General features: G+C 41.4%; 1 protein-coding gene across 1 annotated transcript in view; it reads left to right on the top strand.

Moving 5' to 3' along the window:
• DNAH11 (dynein axonemal heavy chain 11) overlaps positions 1-24,608 on the top strand; it is a 190,318-nt gene that overhangs the window by 137,815 nt on the left and 27,895 nt on the right. Inside the window, exons 63-67 of the mRNA XM_048510934.1 lie at positions 8,171-8,344; positions 9,359-9,594; positions 11,056-11,178; positions 19,753-19,957; positions 21,625-21,789. Coding sequence (XP_048366891.1) covers positions 8,171-8,344; positions 9,359-9,594; positions 11,056-11,178; positions 19,753-19,957; positions 21,625-21,789 — 903 coding nt within the window. The remainder of the gene's footprint in view (positions 1-8,170; positions 8,345-9,358; positions 9,595-11,055; positions 11,179-19,752; positions 19,958-21,624; positions 21,790-24,608) is intronic.

Genomic DNA, 24,608 nt, shown 5'->3' with positions numbered 1-24,608 from the left:
TAGCCACTGATGGACCTCTCTTCCATGGATATGTCTGATCCCCTCTTAAAATTGTCTATGCTTGTGGCCATCAGCTACTCCCCTGCAATGACTCCTGAAGTTAATTACTCAACTAGTAACAATAGTGTATCTAGGGGGGCAAGGGTGTCTCAAGCCCCAGTTGCCACTTCTGGGAGGCACATTTTGTAGCCGTGCCCTGCCCCCACCTGTGCCCTGTTTGGGAACTCCCTGTTTGGAAGTGGAGTTGAAGCCCAGTGAGTGGGGCTCATCTTGTTTGCAATCTCTACTTGGAAATTGGGAACAGGGCCAGCCAGGCTCACCCCACCCCCATTTCCATGTGTAGATGGGAGCAGCAAGGGCCCATTTGAGGCCAGCTGAGGCCAGGCTTGGACCCAGCTCTTAGCTTCAGCCTGCATTTTAGAGCTAGATCCTGGTCTCAGCTGAGCTCAAAGTGAAATTGGTTGTAGTCAGTCCCTCTAGTTTTATACTGTTGCTTTGCCCCCCAAGCTTCACCTGACTGGAGGTGGAGTTGGGGTGGAGCCAACAGTATAAAGGTAAGGGTTCCTGTCCACTTTCTCCAAAGCATGTATAGTTTTATAAATCTTTATCATGTCTCCCCTTTAGCCGTCTTTTTTTCTAGATTGACAAGTCCTAGACTCTCGGCAATCATCCAATCCCCAATCAACTCAGTTTCCCTCAGTTGTACTTTTCCTGCAATGTCCTTTTGAGATATGGAGTCAGGATTGCGCACAGTATTCCAAAAGAGGCTGCATCCATACAAGGCCATTAGGATTTTTTGTTCCAACTTGTCCATGTTGAACGGTATTTACCACATGGTTACCCACTCACCCAGTTTAGAGAGATCCTCCTGTAGTTCTTCACACTCTGCTTTGGTTTCCACTATCCTGCCTAATTTGGTACCACATGCAAACCTGACTATTACATTGTTCAGCCCCTATGCCAAATCATTTATGAACAAATTAAACAAAACCTGTCCCAGCATCATCCTTGCAAGATCCTACTATTCACTTCCCTCCTTTGTGATAACTGTCCATTTATTCCTGCTGTCTGCTTTTTGCCATTTAATCAACTTTTAATCCATAAGAGGACATGTCCTGTTTTCTCATTTTTTAAAAAAGTTCACTCAGGAGTCTTTGGTGATGTATCTTGTAAAAAGCCTTCTGGAAGTAGAAGTATATGATGTGCACTAGATCATCCGTATCCACACGCTTGTTAACCTACCCAAAGAAATCCAAAAGGATTGTGAGGCAGGACTTCTCGATGCCATGGTGGCTTTCCCTCAGGAGACTTCTTTCCTCAGTGTGCTTAATCATTGTCTCTTTAATAACAACTTCTCCTAATTTACCTGGAACAGATGCTAGAATAACAGTCCTGTAATTTCCTTGATCCCCACTGTACCTTTTTATAAAAGTTGGGATGACATTTGCTATCATCTAATCATCTGGTACAGAGACTGATTTTAGCAACATTCACATTTTAGTTGCATTTACTTGTTAGTATGGAATTTATAATGCCAATAAAGGCTTCTGTCTGTCCATGTATTACTTGTTAGTAGATCATCAGTTTCATATTAGAGTTCTTTAAGAATCCTCTGGTGTGAGCCATCTGGGCCTGCAGACTTGCTGGTTTTCTGTTTGCCTAGGAATCCTAGAACTTCATCTCTTATCACCTCAATTATTCAGACACCCCTCAAACATCATTCATAAAAATAGTGTCTGTTGCATGGGTATGTGCCCCACAATTTCCCCAGTGAAAATAAATGCAAAGAAATAATTTACTGTGCAATCCAAAGGGGGAGGTGAAGCAGCATTGGAAGTGGCATGACCTCTACTGGTGGCATTGCTCCCAGTACTATGCTGTCACAGAGGCACTTACCTCAGAGGCAAAGTGCCCGAATCCAAAGTTTGGCCCCACACTATTGCTTCTGTTCTGTTAGGGCCTGCAGTGGCATGGAGAGGATCGTTCCTGGGAATGGAGCCAACTTTAGTTGACACCCAGTGGAGTTTCAGCCTGAGAACGCCCTCTTTTTGCGGGACAGACTTGTGTCACCAAAAAGTGTGGCATAAATCATGACAATGATGGGTTTCCCCATGAGAGAAGAGGATTTTCTCCTTGTTCCATGGTGCCCATGACACCATTTGCCTCTTTGGAGGCGGCACCATGACACCATTCTCAGTTGTCATTCTACCATGCCCTCATTTGGATTGGGCTGTTAATTTATCTGCCATCTCCCCATCCACTTTAAGCAAACCTTTCAATCCTTTGTTATGCAATGGCTGAACCACCTCCTTGACAGGTTTGCTGCTCCTGATATATTTGAATAAATGGTTATTGTTGGTCTCAGTGTGTTTGGCCTGTCTTCTGCCTGTTTTGTAACTAATAAATTGTTTTCTAATGACAGAGGCTGGATTCTATACCTTATTCAGTCAAACTTAAAACACACACACACACACAAAAGACCACCACCTCCACACACACATTAAAAAAAACTAAAAACAGAAAGTTCCATCTTTCAATTATGTGCAATAGATTCATTGATCAGAATAGTGGCCAAGAGCAAGTTTACTGTTTGATGAATAATTTGGTAGAATACAGTTTATATGTCTCTTAAAGCTGTGAAATAAACAGTGTCAATTTAAAAAAATCATTCAAGGGACTTTGGAGCATTTCAGAGAGGTCCAATTCCTAACAGGTCTTCATGGCCATAGTATTGGGTATTTGGGGGAAATTAGCATGTAAAAGCATTGATTTGGCATGTCATTCAAATCACTATGTGTAATTCCTTTTTCCATCACTGGGAATTCTTAAGTAAACTTTCATATGATCTTTCAAACCCCATCCACCAAACAAATGATCATTTTCACCAAATAAATCTTCATCATTTCTTGGACTATTTAAACTGACAAAAGAGTGTTAGTTGATGCTTCTTTCCTAGAAATAACATAGTTGGTAAACACTGTGAAGAATGAGAACCTCCCTAATAATTACACTTCAGAAGTGCCCATGAGTTTGTTGTGGCCTTTCTCTGCAGTTTCCTGAACCTCTGGGTAACTGAGCCCTAGAAATTGTGGTATGCTTGCTGCTATTGTCTGTGCTTCATATGCTATATATATTTGCTCATGGAGTGAATGTCCCCAGGGAAAAGTCTCTATAACTAAGTCACTGTATCGGCAAACAGCAGCAAATACTTTCTGACAGCATGGTCAGCCTCTGGTTAATGAGCACTGAGACTGAATAATCCTCAGGTCAGGGCTGAATCATTTTGTATCCACCCACAATGCACTTAACCTTTCAATAAGTGGGCTATACTGCTTGTATTGTTTCTGCCTTACTTTCATTTTTTTAAAAAAACCATTAATCTTCTAATAAGGACAAAATACATATAGAAACTCTGTGCAGAAATAATTTTTTAAATTATTTTTGTCTATTCAGAAGTTTACCTGAGTAGATAGCAATTTAATAGTCAGGGTTGATGTTATAACGGTCATGATATGAAGCAAGGGAGAATGATGGTGCAAACCACTCTGGGTTTCTCTGCAATAACCCAAACCATAAAATGCAGTTATTTAAATTGCATTAAGGAAATAATGCTGTCTGAACGCAGAGGTGTTAAACCACTTCTAGGTAAGCACATTTTAGCCTTACTGAGGTCAATAGGATTCAGTAAACTTGTGATGCTCAATGAATTTCAAAACTGCTTTGTGGGTTCTCATGCCAATTGACCCATATGCACCTCTGTATTGTATTCAATATGTTCCATTTATTACATTTTTAAAGAAAATGCCATTTTTATCATTTGTTCATAACACACAAACATACCTGTCAAACTTCATTGCATATATAATTATTAAAATCAAACAATTCATTCTAATTCATCAATTTTAACCTGGATATGATTAACAATTTTTAACCACTCAGACCTTAACACTTAAAATTTTCCATTCCTTTGGAAAGTTGTAAATTTAATAATAAAGTAAACCTTTTATCAAGGGCATTGTTTGATTTCCAGTGGCATGCAAACACCGAATGTGTAGCCATAATTAACTCTACGATTATAATTTGTAATTTCTTTGGAATTGTTGGGAGATAGTTTAGCGTGCAATCTGGATGGGCGGAGACTGAGGTAGGTGAGGATGGTGCTGTGAAGGCTGCAGCAACAGCACCTTCAAAGCGGTTTTGGGCAGCACGGAAGGAGGTAATTTGGAAACACTCCTGCTGCCCAAATCACCTCATAGTCCATAGGTTTACAGTACAGTGTCAGTCTGCAGACTTGGAGGATGGCATTCCCAGATTGGAATACTGGTAGAAACTAACTATGGTTGACTCCTCCCTGGGAATGCTCTGCCCCCTGTGTCAGTATCCACTCAGGTGCCAGCATAGCTCTGTGGCAGGGCCTGCTTACAGGTTTGCCTGTCACAGAGCTGTGGGGCAGCGGCAGCCAGATGCCAACATGTTTGCTCCCTTCACCAGTGTGGGTGCCCCTTATGCTGGTGGAAGGGGAAAACACACTGGCACCGCCCTCCACCTCTTCCAAAGACCATTTGGCCCCCTCCATCTGAATTGGGCTGCTAGTAACATAATTTCTGGCGTAATGCCTACTTTTCTACCTAGACCAGTGGTGGCGAACCTTTTCGAGACCGAGTGCCCAAATTGCAACCCAAAACCCACTTATTTATCGCAAAGTGCCAACACGGCAATTTAACCCGAATACCTGGGATTTGCAGTTTAGGAAAAAAGGTTGGCTCCGAGGCGTGCGTTACTCGGGAGTAAGCTTGGTGGTAGTCAGTGGCTTTTCTTTGAAGCAACCATGAAACTCTTCCAACTGGTGAATCATGACCCTAAGAGGGTTTACTCAGAAGTAAGACCCATTGCGAGCAACCAAGCTTACTACCAAGTAAAGGATCGCGCTTTAGTTCTTCGCATGAAAATCAGTGGGGTTTAACAGTGCTTAACAGGGTTACCTACACTGCTTCCCCAAACCTAGGACTTAGGTTTAATGCTAATAATCGAGCCCAGAGGCCCAGGCCAGCCTAGATGTATGTGTGTGGGGGGGGTGGGGGGGCAACTCTGCGCGTGCCCACAGAAAGGGTTCCGAGTGCCACCTCTGGCACCCGTGCCATAGGTTTGCCACCACTGACCTAGACCAAAGTTCAACAAAATAGCAACTTTTCTCTGAAACTGTTGCAACTTCATATCCTTAAATTTGATTCCATTTATAAACAAAATTTGTTATCTTGTGAGATAATCTTATGAGATAATCAGACCATAAAGCTAAGAAAGCAAATGAAGAGTTTCCTTCCTTTACAGCCTAGGTTTATAAGGAAACTCTTCATTTGGAGATATTCAGACCAAGTAATCTGACCATGGGATACTAAATCCATGGACTATCAAAATGTAATAACTGTCTAGTTTACATGTTTCCCATTTAGCCAGAGAAGATAACTTTAATTTTTGAAGTTATATCAAAATCCCTGCAACTGAGACTGAAATCGCAGGAGAAAACTTTTCCTATCTTCATCAAATGGTCTACATTTAAATTTCTTCCTAAGAACTGTACTGGCCCATTGAAAGGTTCTTAGTGGTATATTAATTGTGTTTTGCTCAATTACTAGTTCCAATGAGGTGTTGCATGTTAATTCTTGGTGAACAAATAATAACATATTCAGTAATGCAATTCTGATGAAAGATGACTAGGTTTATATGTAGCTAAATGTTTGATGTATTTCAGCTCAGCAGTTTCAAACTTATGGTTCTTTTCACAACTCTCCAGTTTAGATAACTGCAAAAGAAAGTTGCTTCCTCTCCCCCAAAAAATTAATTGCATTTTTCCAATAACTTAAGTTTGGTGATTAACAGTTAAAATTAATCCTATTAAAATAGTAGCATTAAAGCTAACATCAACCCACCAACTCAAGGGTAGTACTGGTAAAAGAAAGAACTAAACTGTCATTCCTTTTGCAGAAGGATTTCCTACCCCCCAAGAGCAGCATTTTGTGGAGATCAGTGGGTTGCATGGAAGGAGCAGGGGGCACATGATAGTACTATTCTGGTAATTGAAAAGTGTCTGGTTCCAATCCATTGTTGTATCATATTGTGTGAACTGAAACATAAAATGATTCTAGAAGATAAAAATAAACACCTTATCCAGTTTATGGGCCCCTGTTTTGCTTTACTAAAAATTTAAGTGCTACTTTGTTGTAATTCTCTAAGTCTTACTGTTAACTTCAGCTGTCAATAAACTATTATCAAAGAATATTCCCCCCTCCGCTGAAAAGTGCTGTTATATGAGCTAAGAAAGAAAAGAATGTAACAATTAATTGAGAGCATTAGCTCTTTTCCTCAGAGAATAAATGCTTTTTGACTTGAACAGGAGATGGTTAACTTCTGAAAAACATCAAGACTGATGATTTTGTCTATATAGCATTGACCTGGAAGCTCAACCATTCAGACTAATAAATCAGGCAATTTATATTTAATCATTAACTAACTCCCGAGCTGAACAGCTGTTCAAAATTAGAAATGGGTCACCCCGGCTGGGATGATATTACAGGCAATCTATAATGCATTAGAATAAAATTATAGTGATTTTTAACTGTCTGGAAATTTATTGCACTACATGTTCCAACTCTTAAACTCTTGTTAGCTGATGTCACTTGTGATTTATGATGCTTGGGTGGTACAGTAAAATTACTGAAGATTTAAATAGACAATCATTCTATGTTTAGTAAATCTTCAAATTTCAAAGCTAGTTTGGAGAATGAGGTGGGTGCACTTTATTGTTTATGACTTTCTAGCCAGAGACAACAAGGCTAGAGAATGGATAAATCAAAAGTCCTTTTTGCAAATGAATGGGTGAACAGGGTTGTTGCCTAGTTCACTTCAGTTCCAGTCTAAGACTGTAATGTAGAATGCTTTAAAGTGAAATAACATGGGATTGCCGGAGTAATAATTTGTACTTTCAAGCAAAATGTGCTCTTGTGTCCTTTTCTAGACACAGTTGCCACTTAGTAAAAGGAGATGCCCATTCAGTAAATTAGGAACTTGAGATATCAGACACTTTGACCTAGATACCATGAAATATATAATGTAGTGAGATATCTTGTCAGATTAATGAGACCTGTGTTCACATTCTCACTCAGAGATCATTATGCAAGCTAAAAGATTAGGTTGTTCCGTGAACAAAAGAAATGATTCTTTGTCTATGCAATTTTAGAGCAGTGAATGTTAAGTCTTACCTGTAAATGTTGGAAAGGTCCAGAGTTATAACTATTTTGAAAACTGTGTAGTAGTCTAGCCATACATTGTTTACATATTCTCTCTGATAAAGTAGGAACTGTCTAACATGACCATTCTTGCAGATGAGTAACTGTTGAAGATTATGGAGCTGTCTGTAACCAAGTAAAACCTTATTGCCAAAGACCTCTGAGAGAAACATGAGTCTTTCTAATATATATTTTTTCATCCTGCTTCTTCCTGCATGGAACTGAGGCTGACATATTTGGTTCTCCCTCTCCTGTTTTCTTCTTGCTATAACCTGTATAGCAACCTATATGGCTTGAGATCTGTCAGGTTCGAGTCACAAAGCCACATCTCCTGAATTCTAGTCTTTACATTCTACCCATCATATCACAGTGGTTCACATAAAAGTTTATGCTTCAATCTGTTAATCTTTAAAGTGTCAGAAAAACCTTTATGATTAATCTGGATCTGTTTAGTTCAAAGAACAGTTTAGTATTCAACAAGGAATCCATGAGCTTGGATATCTAAAATGTGGGCACCTTACCCCTGTCTTCCCAATTTGGACCTTGATCTTTATTTAGAAAGACTTCAACAGATTATTATATTCTCTCCCCCTTGCTTCCCCAGCCAGAGGAGGAATGTGTGTGTGGATGAGGAGAAAAAAATATTGGCAGCTCATGCAAGGCCAATAATATCCAAGAGACCCAAGATTTCTTGAAAGGCCAAGCTGCATATGAGCTTTTCGGTTATATCTGACTGGTGGACCATATACAACAGGAGTAGCTATACATTTTGTAGTTTTTTCCCAAATAAGTCTAAACAGTTGACCAGTTCTGAAATAGAAAATGTATAGTGATATGTATATTTTTTACACAACACCCTTTTTCTTTTTTGGATTTTTATCTTGCAGTCTGAAAAGGTTCGCTGGAGCCACTCTATTAAAGCATTTGAAGCACAAGAAATAACAGTTTGTGGGGATGTTTTGTTAACAGCTGCATTTGTTTCTTACGTTGGACCCTTTACCAAACTATATCGTCAAGAGCTGGTGTACCATATGTGGCTTCCTTTCCTGAAATCTCAAAAAGTATGTTTTTATATTTATAATTTAAATATTTCTGCTCATCTTTCTCTGTGTCCAACATGGCTTACAAACAGCTTGTGTCAAATTGGCACCTCACATAAATTTTAGAAGAAATATAAACCATATATAAAACACTAATCCATCAACCTTACTTTATAATTCCCCATCCACTGGGGTTTCCAATCTTCTCAGGATTCCTGCCCCTGCCTTCTGATGCTCAGCTGTTTGGCAGGCTGAAGTAGGTGGGGAGGGGGGAATCAGGCAGCAATCTGTGTTAGTGTGCAATGGCCTCAGGGGAGGGGAGCAAGTCACAAGGGAGGTGCCCAGAAGTTTGAGAGGTGAGTGAGTGAGCAGGCAACTGTGAGGCTGGAGCATGTAGGAGGAAGATAGCCATCTCAGCAGGGAAGCCTCACGGAGGAACTACTGAGGCCTCTGGGGCAGAGCTGCTGTATGGCTCCAGCAAGCACAACTGTGCCAGACTGATAGTGTCAGACAAGGACGGGAGATAAGTGGAACAGAGAGGTGCTGAGGGCTCACTGGAGCGTGGGTGCCACAGCAGCCGCAGTTACAAGCTATCAGGCAGACGCCACCCAAGGTTGCAGCTGGTGTCTAGGCAGTCAGGAGTAGGTATGAACAGCATGTATAGGGAAGGCAGAAGTAACATCATCCTATAATGATCCAGACTGCCTCCCTATATACCCACCTTCCAACATCTCCCATCTGTTGCCATGAGAGAGCTGGCAACTATTACCACACACCCAATAATTATCAAACAAAATTATCAGCCTCTGTCCAAAGCTACCTTAATACCAAACATCGGACTTACCTGAAAAGCCAGTTTTGCTCAGAGAAGCACTAAGTTCTGAACAACTAGTGATCTATTAAGCACTAATTGAATGTGTAGTATAGCTAACTCTTTTGTTTCTATCATCCACAATACCAACTTGACAGCTCTCCTGTTAACTTTTTGATTAGCTATGTTTTGATTACCTGTGTTTCTTTCTTTTTTATTGAAAGATGCCCATTCCAATCAGTGAAGACATAGACCTGGCTGCCATGTTGACTGATGATGCAGTAATTGCAGTATGGAATAATGAAGGGCTACCTAGCGATAGGATGTCAACAGAAAATGCTGCTATTTTCACCAACTGTGAACGCTGGCCACTACTGATAGACCCCCAGCTACAAGCAATGAAATGGATAAAGAATAGATATGGAACTGACCTTAAAATCATACATCTAGGGCAGAAAGGGTATGTGTGCATAAAAATGTATGACTAAATAGAAACATGATATATTTTCCTGTTCACCTAAGAGAGTTTCATGTTTATCAAATCTGCTTGCACAGAATTCTCCTAATTCTTATTGCGCCCAGATGTGCAGAGGTTTCGTTTGGGGAATAACCACAGGACATGTCTTGGAATTAAATTGGGCTGCAGCCCTTTATTGAGGCAGAAGCTGGGCAAGCAAGAGGAGCACATCCATTTTGTGGCCGGTCGGCACCCCTGGCTGTCCCCAGCACCACACCCCAATCCATAATGGGGAGGACAGGAGGTACTGGGCCACCTGTGCGCCCGCCCACTATGGCCCCCTTCCCGCTGGGATGTCAGGCTCGAATTGCAGAAGCCTCCGCGGCATGCGCCATAAGCCCGCCCCACCCCAAGCCTCTTATGGAGGCTCCCAACCATGGGGAGGACCGGCGTGCAAGCTCAGCCTTCCCCTAAAGATGCGCTCCTCTGCCCAAACTGCCAAGGCTGCGACAAAGTGAGCAGCACAAAACTATGCCCAAATGGGGAGGGAGGGAGGGAGGGTGGGTCAGTTTGCTCCAGGCATCGAAGAAGGCCGGAGCAACTGCATGCTGTCTAATATATAGGGACCGTTCTCCACCCCAACACTTGTGTGCATCGCACGATCAGGCCAAGTGTGGCTCAGCCGCACATCCGGCCCAGGGCACGCGTGCTCACTGCTCCAGAGCTCACCATGTGCCCTGCCCCCTGTCACAATTATGGCCCAGTTGATTCTGGGGCCGTTATTTATAAGCATTAAGTCATCTACTGTAATGTATCTTGTTGTTAAACTTGAAGATGTGATACAGAAGATGTTCCCTAGTTGATGTTCTCAAAAGCTACAGAGTGGGAGTTCTGTTTGCCTTAGGTGCTCTTTCCAAGTCAAGCACATGATTATTCAAGCTTTCCCAAGTGTAATGACGGCAGGTGTCCTCATTGCTTTCTGTTTAGTTTTCAGACAGAGGAGAAAGATATCAAAGATAAAGGAAAGAAGCAAGGCCATGTAGTTTTGACAGCATGAAGTTTTCAGGCATGTGTGAAGGATGGCGTTCCTAGTGAAATAAAAGCTTAGCCTATTACGTAATGCTTTGCACTAATACATCTGGAACTGTCAGTTTCTTATATAGTGTAGGTAAGGCGTTTATCTCTTTGGCACCTGGCCTGTTCAGCATAGGAAAGGGAAAGTGGGGAAGGATACACACCCATTGGTAACAAGTCTATTTACCTCTTCTAGAATATGAAAGAAATTAAATAGGTTTTCACAGAACACTGATATGGTCACTTGTGTTCATTGAAAGGGGGTTTTCAGGTACCTTGTGTTTTTTGCAGCTTCACCAGCGAGCCACCAATACCAGATTTTCTTTCTATTGCCATATACTACCCCATCCCCAGTGTCTTTTTCTGATATCTCTCTGTTTTTACATAAAGGTTTTTAAAAACTATTGAAAGAGCTTTGTCATCTGGAGATACAGTTCTAATTGAAAATCTGGATGAAGCAGTAGACCCTCTGCTTGATCCCCTGCTTGGAAGAAACACAATTAAAAAAGGAAAGTAAGTGCATTAGAGAACATGCAAAGGACATAGAATTATCATTCTTTCTCTGACCATAGTTCTCAACTATAATTACCATAATAGATATTTACTTCTTAGAAAATATGCTTAAAACAAGCATTGCATTTAATTAAAAATTTGGATGTGGAATACATAGTGTGCAAATGTAACCTCAGCTTGTGGGTTCTGTGGGGCAGTACTTGGAAGGAGTTGCAAAGAACCAAATTTAAACAAAACAGTTTACTTCTCTTTACAATTAACATTAAACATCAACATTTAACATTACAATTCAAGGTCCTGTTCAGGTTGCATTTCAAGTCCTTCTAGTTACAGTCTACTGATACTGCCAAGTCCAGTTCTTCTTTGCAAGTGGGTTGGCTCCTGAAGACTCCAAGGGCTTGGTGAACAGGATGCAACATGATGAAGGTTTCCAGGAGAACTCTCACCCATTACAACCACAAAAAGAAACCCTGAAACAATAAACTCCAACATTTACAACATAGCAAAAACAAACACTACCTTCCCAGTAGTTCCCAATAATATTGCAGTTTACCTTAACAAGGTGTTAAGGGCTTATAGAAATCAAGGTCCGAGTCTGGTAGCCTTGTCTTCTCCAAAGAGCTCTGCAGCCTTTCTGCTGCTCTGAGTCTCCACCCCCTTACTGGTTCAACCCATTCTGGGCATGGGGGTTACACAAACATCTGTATGTTCCAGAACTCTTTAAAACTTTGAATAGCATATTGTCAATGGCTACACATGTGGCTGTAGGCTTCTGTGTCCTCTATTATTATTTATCTACCACCATGCACCATGATGTGCATGGCTCTTTACAGACTACTATAAGACCAATTTCTGCCCTAGAGAGCAGGCCGTTAAAAGGGAGTGGAGGGTGGTGAGAACAGGGGACATATTGCAGGCTTGGGCAAATTTTCTTTGGCTCTTTTGGGGCCAGCCCCAAAATTTAGGAGCTGGGCTTGTTTTTCAGTCTTCAGAGTGTTGTATATCAATTGCGATGTTTTCTCATTTTGATACCACAAAGCCTAATCCTAACTTCTTTTCAGTTTCTCACAGTGTTGTTAAAATTATGATAAAAGTACTGTATAGAAATAAATTGGGATAGCCCCGGTAGTTGCTACAACAAAAAGCTAAATCCAGCCTATCTCCCCTATTTCTTATATTTCTATTATTTCTTTAAAAGTTCCATTTGATTTAATATTGGAGCCAGTATAGAAAGCAACTGGTTAAGAAATGAATTAATCTATCACCATTGGGTGGCAGAAAGTTAACATATAAACAAGCAATGACAAAACTTCATGAGCATTCCACCTGGAAAAATTATCCTGTAAGTGAAGTTGTCAGTCTACCCCACAAATTAGATGCGAGAAAATTATTAAAAGAGGTGCAGACAGAGGAAGGAGAAACATCAGATCAAATCTTTCCAGGATTATCACTGAAGATGGAAGCAACGTCTTGAGCTGGAAGCAAGGAAGGTAGAGGGGACAGGTCAGGTTTTAGCAGTGCTCCAGAGGAAATGCAGTACTAAGAATTCCTAAAATATCAAAGGCTGTGAAATCAGGTAGATGTTAAGTGTTGCTTAAGCTAGTAGATGACAGACTGAAGGAAGAGGAATCATTCAGGGTTCCTCTGGCACCAAACTTCCCTGTCTATTGAGAATAATGCTTTGTCACATCACTGTCTGATATCCTCACAGTGCGTGCTATGAAGGAATGAATCAGAAATGTTATGTGGAGGACTTTCAAGGGTACACTGTTGCTTAATAGACTACATGGACCTGAAAATGTCCTCAGCTTGTGAATCTAGAGCAGTGGACTTCATATTTTCCAGACCCAGGACCCATGTTTAATGCCTAGAGCTTGTAAGCATAATACAGAGGCCCTTTCCACACGGGCCATAAACGAGCTCCTAGGAGGATGTAGCTGCGTCCCCGAGGAGCTCAATGCACTGGCTGGCCTTTCTTGAAACTGCAGTAAGCTGACCTGGCTCCTCCCCCCTCCCCCAGAGGCGGTGTCCAAGGCCACCTCCTGGAGAGGAGGAGTTTGCAAACTCAGCGCATTCCCGGTAGCCGCAGTGCAAACAGCTTTGCCGAGAATCCGCTGTTCTTCCCATCCTCTCTCCCATCCACCTCGTTGCTGTCATTAGCCCTGCTGGCCTCCCTAAAGACCACTCCCTCGCTGTCCTCCAGGCCCTGGAATTAGGAGGACAGCGTGGGCAGAAATAATAATCTAGCAGAGAGACGTGGCAACGAGGTGAGTGGGAGAGGGACAGGGAAGAGGCGGCTCCGTGCGGAGCCGCCTCTCCTGCGCCGGTCTCTGCAGGGGCCGCTCGCACGCTCTCGTGCGAACGGCCCCCACCCCTCTACCAGCAGAATTCCTGCCGATGGGGAAGCGCTCTTTGGCCCGTGCAGAAAGGGCCAGAGAGTCATGTGCTAGACTCATGAGAGGAAGATAAGGAGCCAGAGTTGTTAGCTCACTTAAAGAGTTGTAAGCTCACAGGCTTTGCTCTTCCAAGTATCCATGGAGCATTGGTGGACTAACTGGCAGGGGTAAGGTAGGCAGTCCAGGCCTGAGGAAGTGAAAGAAGGCAAAGGAAAACTTTTATGGGGAGGAAGGTCTGTGATCTTGCCTGTGGTAAAAAGAATGCTCTTCAACGGGGTGTGACCTTTCTTCAGTGTCTTGCTAGTCCTCTCAGTGTGTGTGCAAGGTGATGCTGGAGGTTTGTCACCATTACTGTCTTAACTCTGAAGACAAATAGCAAGTCCTTAAAAATTAAACTAGAACTGGTAAAGGCTTGACATAAGGTGTTGATATTACTGGGCTATCAGTGTTGACAGTTGTTAAGGAAATGTACCTACTAAACCACCAGTCAAGTAACTGCCTTCTTTTTTATTAATATTCATGCATTACTCCCTACCACAAGGAAAAGCTAAACTGACCCTAAGGAAAGAGCTGCCATCAGGAATGCCAACAAACACAGTATTAGCACATTAAGTGCATATTAGGTGGAACAAAATACGTTTTGAGGAACCTGCAATTAATTTTAAATGTCCTGAGCATATGGGAAAGTTATTTCATCCATTATTTGACCGCCATCAGTTGTACTGACTTAAGCTCCGTGGCCATAGAACAGGGGAAACATACAGCCCAGGTTAGTGGGGTTTCAGCATCTCATGCCTTTTCATTTATTTGTTTTAGTTATTGTCACTGTTTGTCCCCCTCCTCCCTTTTAATAAAAAAAGACTGGAAGGATGCTCATGATAGATATGGTGCAGACCAACAGTTGAAGTTCATTAATAATTGGAATGTTGTAGAGTATGAAGTAATGAATACTAATTACTCCTTTCATGTCTGACAGCACCCTCTGGACCAATATATCAGCTCAGACTTTAATTTGGTCCTAGTAATGGTTTTATCAATAGTACATTAATTCTGTGTTTGAAAAGATATACAGTTGAACCTGACCCACACTGTAGCTAGTGCTGTCATAAAATGACCACATACTGACAACAACTGGGTAATTACAAATAATTAGATCTACTGAACTTCAGACAATCCTAATTTTAAACAAAATGCATTTTATAATATCAATCGACAGAGTGCATTTGCTGGGAAGATTTATCAACTTGTGTTCTTTCCAAAGTTTTACTAGCTTTACATATTAGTGGATGTGATGATCTGTGAAGCAACTTCATAAAATTACATTCTGAGGTTACCCTTTGGCTGAAATCTTTCCACTTTAAGGATGTTACTGAAAGAACATATTACAATATTATCAGGTACCTAGCTTGCAATTTGATAATAAGTGTAGGTTAACGTATTAGATGATGTAGGCTTTGATCCAGAGATAGTTTTGCACAACAAGATCTTACATGTGACTTGAGTATTAATGCATGAATAGTAATTGCTTGTGATGGCCTTCGACAGCATTCAAGCATAGGCATTCTCATCCTCATTACAAAATATATGCAATTGGCCTTTACTGAGCACTGTGAGTGGTTTCCAATCCATTTTTAAGAACCATGCACTAAACCTGGTTTACAGACTGCTCACATGGATCAGTCAGATGCATGCATTGATCCTGTCCCAGGAAAGTGATCAGTACAAAAAACCCACCTCAATCATCCTTGCTGGACCAATGTGCTTATTGTATATAGCCAACAGTTTCCACATATTCAAATACAAAATGCCTACTTTTTCCACGGATATAGTTTATGCCATATTTCTTTCTCAAAGAATGGTGCTGAAGAAGAAAAACTAAAACCTCCTGAAGTTACATTTCACTTGGTACATTGCATTCTTCATAGGATACTTGTAATAAACACTGCTGCCTTGGGCACTATTAGAAATGTTAATAGGTAGGAATGAGTCAAAGCTAAAGATCAAGAGAAATGGCATAATTTAGACTCCAGTGTTCCCTTCCAACAGTACAGGTCCTTCAGTTGATAAGAATCCAGATTTATGTATGTGGCTCGTTCCACACAGGCCAATAAACATGGGTGTAGGATGGTTTTAAAAACCCGTTTTTTTTTGGGGGGGGGACTTCACACAGATCCTGCCCCTAAAATGCATCTGCTCTATGTTATTTTTCCAAAACCAGGTTTTTGAGAATCACGCTATTAGCGAGTCTTTTTAAAAATCCGGGGTTACAGCCGCCCACGAGCAAACGGCCTAGCAGGATGCTCTTTATTCGTCTCATTTTCCTTTTTAAAAAATTTCCCAGCTTACATCTCCATAGCTGTGCAAGTGCAGATGTTTGTATCATGAAACATCAGCATGGCTGTGGGGATTAATTTGTACATGGCTGCATAGTTACACATCAGTGGGAAGCAAATTTTTAAAAAGAGATGTGTCTGCGTGCGAAGGCATGACAGCAACCCGGATTGTTTCCGTGGGCTCCAGTCGCTGCCTGCACGGATGCATGTGAACACAAAAACAGGAAAATGGGTTACTTTATCCCAACTGCACCGCGTTATACATTAACTGTGCAGAAGGTGCCTGTCTGTCAAGTGGCTTCCGACTCATGACCCTGTGAATCAATGTCCTCCCAAATGTCCTATTGTTAACAGCCTTGCTCAGATTTTGCAAACTGAGGACCGTAGCTTCCTTTACAGAGTCAGTCCATCTCATGTCGGATCTTCCTTTTTTTCTGCTGCCGTCACCCTGATTTTGGTCTTCTCATTACGTGGCCAAATACAACAACTTCAGTTTAGTCTTTTTAGCGTCTAGGAACAACTCAGGCTTGATTTGATCTAGAACCTACTTGTGTGGGGTTTTTTGGCACTACACAGTATCCATAACGCTTTTTTCCAACATTTCAAAGGAATCTATTTTCTTCCTGTCAGCTTTCTCCATTGGCCAGCTTTTACACTCATGCTTAGTAATAGGGAAGACTATGGCATTAACTTGATTTTGGTTGCCAGTGACACATGCTTACACTTAAAAATCTTTCCTAGTTCCTTATTGGTTGACCTTCCTAGTCTCAATCTCCTTCTGATTTTTGGTTGCAGTCTCCTTTTTGTTTGAAAATGGAGCCAAGGAGTAGAATCTTCAACAATTTCAGTTTCCTCCTCATCTACCTAAAGCTGAGTAATTCTCTGATAGTCATTAGTCTTCTTGATTTTCAGCTGTAGTCCTGCTTTGGCACTTTCTCCTTTAACTTTCAACAGTAATTGTTTCAAATCCACTATTTTCACCCAGTCAGCAACTTGTTAATGTTCCTTCCTCCAATTTTCCTTCTACCTTCCTCTAAATCTAATCCACCTTTCCTTATGTTCAGATTGAAGAGATAGGAAGATAAAATGCATCCTTGTCTAACACCTTTGGCATTTGGAAACCATTTTGTTTCTCCATATACTGTCCTACTTGTTGTCTTTTGTTCAGAGTACAGCTTGCATATCAAAACAATCAAATGCTGTGGTACACACAATTATAGTTAATAGAAAATCCAGAAAGTCTCATTTTCTAAGCCTATCTTGGGATACAAGGAAAATGATACCTTTGAAGATCATGTTAAATAATTGGCCATCACCAGCTACCTCTGTTCCCACTCCTCTTCATCCTCCTTGAAACATTGTATACCTGGGAGAATACTCTGTTTACTTCTAGCAGAAGGGAAAGATTATGAACCTCAGAGTCATATATGAATGTTGGTAGTAGACCTTTCCAACTCTCAGTCATCATTTCCCGCTTGATCTAATGTGTGGAGGGGCAAGCACACCTACCCTTTCAAAATCAGATCAGCCTGTTAACATAGCAGATTTATAACCATTACAATCCAGGTAGCCTTCGTAACAGATCTTCAGCAACATTAATTCTTCCTTTCAATCAGACAACAAATTTACCAGATGTTATTTATCTTTACTTCATACAGTAAAGATGAAACAATTTTCTGTGTCTTCATGCAACCATAAAACTCTTAACTCAGTTGCCATGCAGAATGGCTTTTTAAAAAAACTTTGAACCTCATGCCAACTGAGCAGCTTTCTGTTGGAATTTTTCCCCCACTATACTAGTTTGGCCAACTTTTACAGTCTGCCTGCTGTGATTGCTAAGTAACAAGTCCTCTCTGCCATTCTGTGCACCTCTGCATTAGCAGCTGGAATTCATGTTGTATGTGAAAGCTTTTAATTTCAAACAGCAGGCCCCAAAATAAGGCTTTTTAGAGGCTCTTTGAAAAGTGCTTTCCTTTTCAAAGTAGGAAGATGTTATTTGTATTTGCTTTCTTACCCAGAAATCTATCTGCCACCTTTTTTACCTTTACTGTACTTTTGCTAAATGTAGTCCTAAGCTGTCCCTTTCTTATCTTTTTTAAAAAATTAACTTCTAGGAGCCTTAGCAGAAAGTGGTTGTTTTGATTAATGTGTCAGCATTCTAAAACTAGCAGCAGGAACATAATCCACTTTCTGAGAGGGCATTCGAAAAATAAAATGATGTTAGGGAGGACAGGTGCAGTTGTTAAGAGAGTTGGGATCTCCAGGCAACTGAGGAGATACAATGATCACGGGGACTAAATTATCAAGATCCAAAAACAGAAGAGCAGAACAAGACTACGGAGGGATTTGAAGCTAAGGGGAAGGAGTTTGTAGTAGATAGTGGACTAGATAGGGAGACAGTGTAGAGACTGAAGCCAGGTATATAGGTTGGTTTGTCCTTGTAATGAACATGTTTTTAAAGTTTGTTTAAATATTGTGAAGAGAAAATAAAGCCCAAGTTGATTGTTAGTACTGACCTCTACATAAATGTCTTTTGATGAATCTGACAAATTGATTCTGTTATCCTTCTCCTCAACTCCTTTGGCTATCATCACAGCAGAATCATAAGAGGGCAATAGCACAAATATTTATTTTTCCCAGAACTGTGATAAAAAGAAAAAAGACCCTAGCTGCAGTGATAAAACTCACTGAATCATTGTGCAGTGCTTGTCTTTCATACCCGATAACCACAGAAATTGGTGGCATAATTTATTACTTATATATGCACTGAGCACCAATAAAGTAGCTTCATTGCAAAGATTGCTGAATTGCTTTTACAGTGAGTCATTTCAATATTGCAATAGCGCAGAGTTGTTCCCCAGGTAAATTTCTTGGTAAATAAAGAAAAAGAATGAATTACAAAATAGCCCTCTTTGCTGTGTGGGTAATTTGTGAATCCGGTATTTCATTATTCTTTGCAACATGAAGCAGTACAGTCTACTTGCAAAACTTCACCATATATCCTGTACGATGCATCTAAACTTTGCTGCTTTGCAAGCAACTTGGCACACAGATAATTTTTGACATCATTTTTTTAAATTAAAAGATAACTAGAGAGGGAAATATTCACATTTATGGATTTGTAGCAAAATTTAGCATTCTTTTCAGCAATTTCTGCTATCAATAACAATGGGAGTTTACAAACAGAGAAGGAGTTAGTACTTTTTTCTTCTACAAGATGAGCCTAGCTTCTCCCACCTTTTCATAGATTTTTTTCTAAGCCTCAGTGCTAATACAATAGCCTGTTTTGCCCTTTTATTTTTTAAAGTATTGCTTGTATTCAATTAAGTTTATTTTAAGAAAATATTTTAGGGATTCTGTTTGAAAAATTGTTCTGGAGAAAGAAGCGGTTGATTTCTTGATGACATCACAGACATTAAGCAATTTGCACTGGGTACAGCTTGTTTCTTCTGCAAATTATATACCTGGCTTGAGCTTGATCCCACAAAAATGACCAAACTAGTAGGAATGCATTTCCATAGCTTTCCCACTGATGTTTTAGTTACATCTGGGTGAACTGGAACACCCAAATATTTAACTTTACTGGTTTCTATACTGGCAGTCAAGTCACATGAGTGCTTCAGTCTATGCTATTCCCAAACCAGTCTAGTTTGCTAAGTGATGGCTTTTGTTGAGAAAGCATTACACATTTGTTAGAATAGGATATTGATATTTGGATGTTTATGTTTTAATTCTTTAAATACAAAATAGGCCAAAAATTGAAGTTCTGAGTTTGAGGGGATGGAATAAAAAACATTTTGAATTTTCTTTTAATTTAATGTTATATTCCTGTGAACTGAGTTTAGGTATATCAAGATTGAAGACAAAGAGTGTGAATTCAACAAGAATTTCCGTCTCCTCCTTCACACTAAACTGGCGAATCCCCACTACAAGCCAGAGCTGCAAGCTCAGACCACTCTCATTAATTTCACAGTCACAGAGGATGGGCTGGAGGACCAGCTGTTGGCTGAAACTGTTAATATTGAACGACCTGATTTGGAGAAAATTAAGGTAAACCCACATGTTCTTTATTGTATCACTGTTGTTTCAGTAGGCTCGACATTACAAATATGTTTGGTTGCATCCAAAGGTTGTCTTCCACTGATGGAAAGCACTTCCATCAGTGGAAAGCACATAGTTCAAGGCACTGACCTTGAGGATCAGAAATGTGGCCATATCCCCCTGTATTTAGCAGGCCCAGTCCTGCCTTGGACTACCTTTTCAAGTTATTGTTGAAATGCTCGCCATAACTTGAAAAGATCATTCAAGGCAGGACTGGGCCTGCTAAAAGCAGGCAGTCTAGGGGGTGAGGCTGAGGGAGGCCTAACTCTGCACGCTCTGCAGGTGGGCGAGGCCAGGGCATTCCACCCTCCTGGGCTCCCTGCAGCAGGGACGTGTGGGGGGAGGGCTCCTGGGGGTGCGGCCAGAGGAAGCTTTGTCTCCGGGCTCCATTTGGACCCCGTACACCTCTGCAACTTACTGCTCATGCATATATTGATTTTGATATACCCTGTTCAGGATAAAGATGAGAGGTGATTTTTTTTTCCAAATTCATCCTCCATTTCCTGGACCATCTTTGTTCCAGAATGCTCCAGTTGCCTACCTAGTTCTGTCCCCAAGACACTAGAACAAAGATAGTCCAGGAAATGGCAGATGAATTCATAAATCTCCTGTTATCTTTTATCCTGAACAGGGTATAGCTCCTGACAGTTCTACCATGTCTACTGCCTTTGCTGGATTGCAGGTGACTGTAGGATTTAGTCCAGTCATCTCCTCTTTAGTTGGCTCAACATGTAACTGCCCTTGGGCACAATCAATTATCATCTCAAAATTCATTTTCTTTTATTTTCAAATTTGAGCAGACCTTTGCTGAATCAGGGTAGTTGAAGTTCCCCATTATTATTACAACATTGTTTCCATTTGTAGTCCCTCTGATTTTTTCCTCTGTTTTTAGATTACCCTCAGAGCTTTGATTATTGAGGTGGGGGGGATGTACTCCGTGGAATAAGTTACTTCTAGACCTGATATTTGCACTCATGCTGATTCTGTGGAGGAGTCTGTTCTATGGAAGAGTGTTCTGCTTTGTTAAGCTCTATGCCCTTTTTCACCCTGATCTGGGTAGCCCAGGCTAGCTTGATTTCATCAGATTTCACGATCTTAGCTGGGTGTGACCTGGTCAATATTTGGATGGGAGACCACCAAGGAATGCCAGAGTCACTACACAGAGGCAGGCAGTGGCAAACCACCTCTGAACACCTTGTGCCTTAAGTCAGCTGCAACTTGACAGCAATTAAAAAACACCTCTTTTAGCCCCCCTGCCTCTATACCAGTGGTTCTCAACCCTCCTAATGCCGTGACCCTTTAATACAGTTCCTCATGTTGTGGTGACCCCTAACCTAACATTTATCCATTTTACAGATGGAGAACACTGATGCAGAGAGTCTTAGGTGACCCCTGTGAAAGGGTCGTTTGACCCCCAAAGGGGTTCCGACCCCCAAGTTGAGAACCACTGCTCTATGCCCTTTTATATCCAAGCACAACAGTATCCCTCAGTTCCTTCCCAGTCGCCCAGGTTTCAGTTACAGGCGCTACAAAAATATTGTATCTGACCAATTTTTCCTTATCTTGCTGTCAGTAATCCGTATTTTAAGCTGAAAGGGTCCCATTATGTTTTCTAGTCTCTTTTGACAAAGCAACAGAATGAATTCAAGATTCAGCTGAAGCTCTTGGAGGATGATCTGCTGTTTCGTCTTTCAGCCGCTGAGGGCAATTTCTTGGGAGACACTGAACTGGTGGAGAAACTGGAGTCAACCAAGTCAACAGCTACAGAAATAGAGAGCAAGGCAGTTGCAACTTCAATGCTCCATTTTCATTCATTTGCAAAATATCTTGTGCTTTCCCTATAATGTCCATGGAATAATAGTTGTACGAATCACAAGTATAGGAAGGAAAGAGGAATGCTTAACTTTCCCACGTTAGTCCAAAATAGCTTAGTCAGAACGGTTTCAAACTGAACTAATACATACATTAATAATCTTGCTTTTTTAAAGATTTTTTTCCTGATGTTTGTGTGGGCGGGGGGTGGATTATATACCTCACAAATCAGAAAACGTCTTATTTTCTTTCCACTTAATTTCACCCATTGTGTCCAAGTATAATGATGAAAATCTTTTGAAGTAAAATAATGGGTTGGATTAAGGAGTGTGCATGGCCACAGAATGGCTGGAGCTTCCTGATTGGTGCATGGGAGGTTTCTCTGGGAGGTTCAGCTGGTCCAGCACCTGTGAGTGTTGGGAAATGGGTGTTTCTCCTCACACCCTTGTTCCATCTCCATTGGGAAATGTACATTGCTGCAGGGTGTAGGAAACAGGTGCACATCTATCTCATCCCCCCTTCTGCCTAGGCACCATGGGATTGTGCCCCCTTGTTGGCGGGGATGGCAGCATAGAATTGACTCTAGGGCTTTTGCCACCATGTGGCCCTTCTGAACTCCAAAACTGCCTGGGTTTCAAGGGCTGCTGACCCTGGTGGGGGGAGTGGGTGGGCTGAAAGGTAGTTTCATGGGTACATTGTCCAGCATATTTGTACTTATGTACCCACCCCATTCGGTCCTAGTTGTGCAGCTGTTGACTCTGAAATGGAGCTCTGGTGGAAGGGCTCAGCCACAGAGTTTGTGTACTTTTCACAACAAGGCAAGCACTCTGAACAAAAACCAACAAGGGAGCACAATGTTTTCCCTGTGCTCTAGCCTCCAACACTTGTGCCTGCCACTTGCTCTAAGTGCCCATGGCAGGAAGCTGACCGGAACACCCCATGCTGCATACCTGCCCTTATGGATTTCAGGAGATTCTGCCTGGGGTTTTTTTTTTTTAAGAACAAGGGGTTCAGCCATTGGTCTGGGAAGGGGGCTTGGTTGGCACTTATGGGCTTTGCATTGGCCAGGGTGCTGATCAACATCCTAAGCACTTCGGCACCTTGAGGCATAGCTGCACCAATGGGGGTCAAATGGTAAATGCTTACAATGCAGCCCCCTTTGGCTGTGCCTCCTTTTTGGCAGGTGTATGTGCACCCCTGTGAGAATGGGCGTTCCTGTGACCAAAAGCCTTAGGAAGCCAACTAACATTGGATCGTCCCCCAGGTCCACCTCCTTTCACACTGGCACAGGGAATTGCACTGGAGCTTTTCCTCCGCCATTCCTCACCATTGTCCCTGTGCCGCCTCTCCCATCATGGCCCAGTACTCGCACACTTACTCCACCACCAGCATGAATGCTCCTATTGGCATTTACACTAGTGGTGGGGTTACACTGCCTCCAAAGCACTTTCAGGGGACCCTTGTGGATTGTGCTGTTAGCCTAGGGCTGCTTGCATTAATGACATAAACATAATCTAATGCCTTATGCGCAGTTAACATCATCCATCAGCCAAAGAAAGTAAAAAGACCCCAGGCAGATGCCTTTGACCAGGAATGTCAACATCTGAAACAACAACTTAGAGCCCTGTATTCATGGCAGAGAGCTAATAATGAGCCTTCTATTCCCGATACATATTTTTCAATTAAAAAACGGCTTAGCCAGCGTCTAAAGGACATTAAAATGTCCATTATCAATGCAGAGTGGGAAAAACTCATTCAGGCCACCAATTCCAATGACACCAGATCTTTCTGGAAAATAGTGTCCAGTAGCTCTAGGATTAATAACAACTTGTCCGCTGGCATCCCAATTGAGGCCTGGTACCAGCATTACAAGAACACTTTTAGCGCTGAAGAGTATGGCCTCACAACTCAAGTCCTGCCATCTCCTGATATTCCCATGGACTGGCCTACAGTCACCCCAACAGAAGTAGAGTCTATGATCAAACAACTTAAGCCAGGTAAGGCGCCAGGCCCCGATGCATTACCACCTGAGATATTTAAAAAAAACATAATCAATAATAAACAGTGAAACTATCACTAATGACAAACTGATCTTGACAACCATAAATGTAGCATTTATTTTTGAGTAAGCCAAACAAAATAATGAGGAAGCAAATGCAAAAGTGAAAAGGAAGACAAAATAATTTTTTTTAAACCCTGAGAGAACAAAAATGTTGTCACCATGTGCCAAAAACTGATTAAACTTCACACCAGGCAAAACTCTGAGAAGGAGTTCCACAGACAAAGGTCCCCCATCTAGAGAAAAGACCCTCCCCATAGTATCTACCTACCTCACTTCAGATAGTGAGAGCACATAGAAATGATTGATTTCAGAATATTTAATCACTAAGCAGGTGTAGAGGGGAACAGCTTGGATTTAAAGTGTCATCCTAAGCGGAGTTACATCTTTTTAGATCCATTGAAGTCAGTGGGTGTAACTCGCTTAAGATTGCACTGCTGGTCATAACCTTGGTGCCAGGCCAATTAGGTATAAATGCAAAACAAAAAACTAAATAATAAATAAAAATTACAATCTATTTCCAGGGTAAAACCTATAATAATGTAGTTACTGGAGTTCCTAGAACACTAGAATGAAAAATCTTTCTTTCCTTACTGGTACCAGCAAGAAATCTAAAGTTTCAGCTATAGATTTTGACTGCTGTTTTCAATCTGACATCCTTAAGAAAGCAATAATGTAATAGAAGACCACATGGAGAGATTTTGGTTGCTGGCTAGATTTTCTCATTGC

Source organism: Sphaerodactylus townsendi, linkage group LG11 (genome assembly GCF_021028975.2).
Source record: "Sphaerodactylus townsendi isolate TG3544 linkage group LG11, MPM_Stown_v2.3, whole genome shotgun sequence".
Taxonomy (NCBI): Eukaryota; Metazoa; Chordata; class Lepidosauria; order Squamata; family Sphaerodactylidae; genus Sphaerodactylus; species Sphaerodactylus townsendi.
The sequence above is the reverse complement of the archived record's forward strand: the minus strand, read 5'-3'. Positions and strand labels throughout refer to the sequence as shown.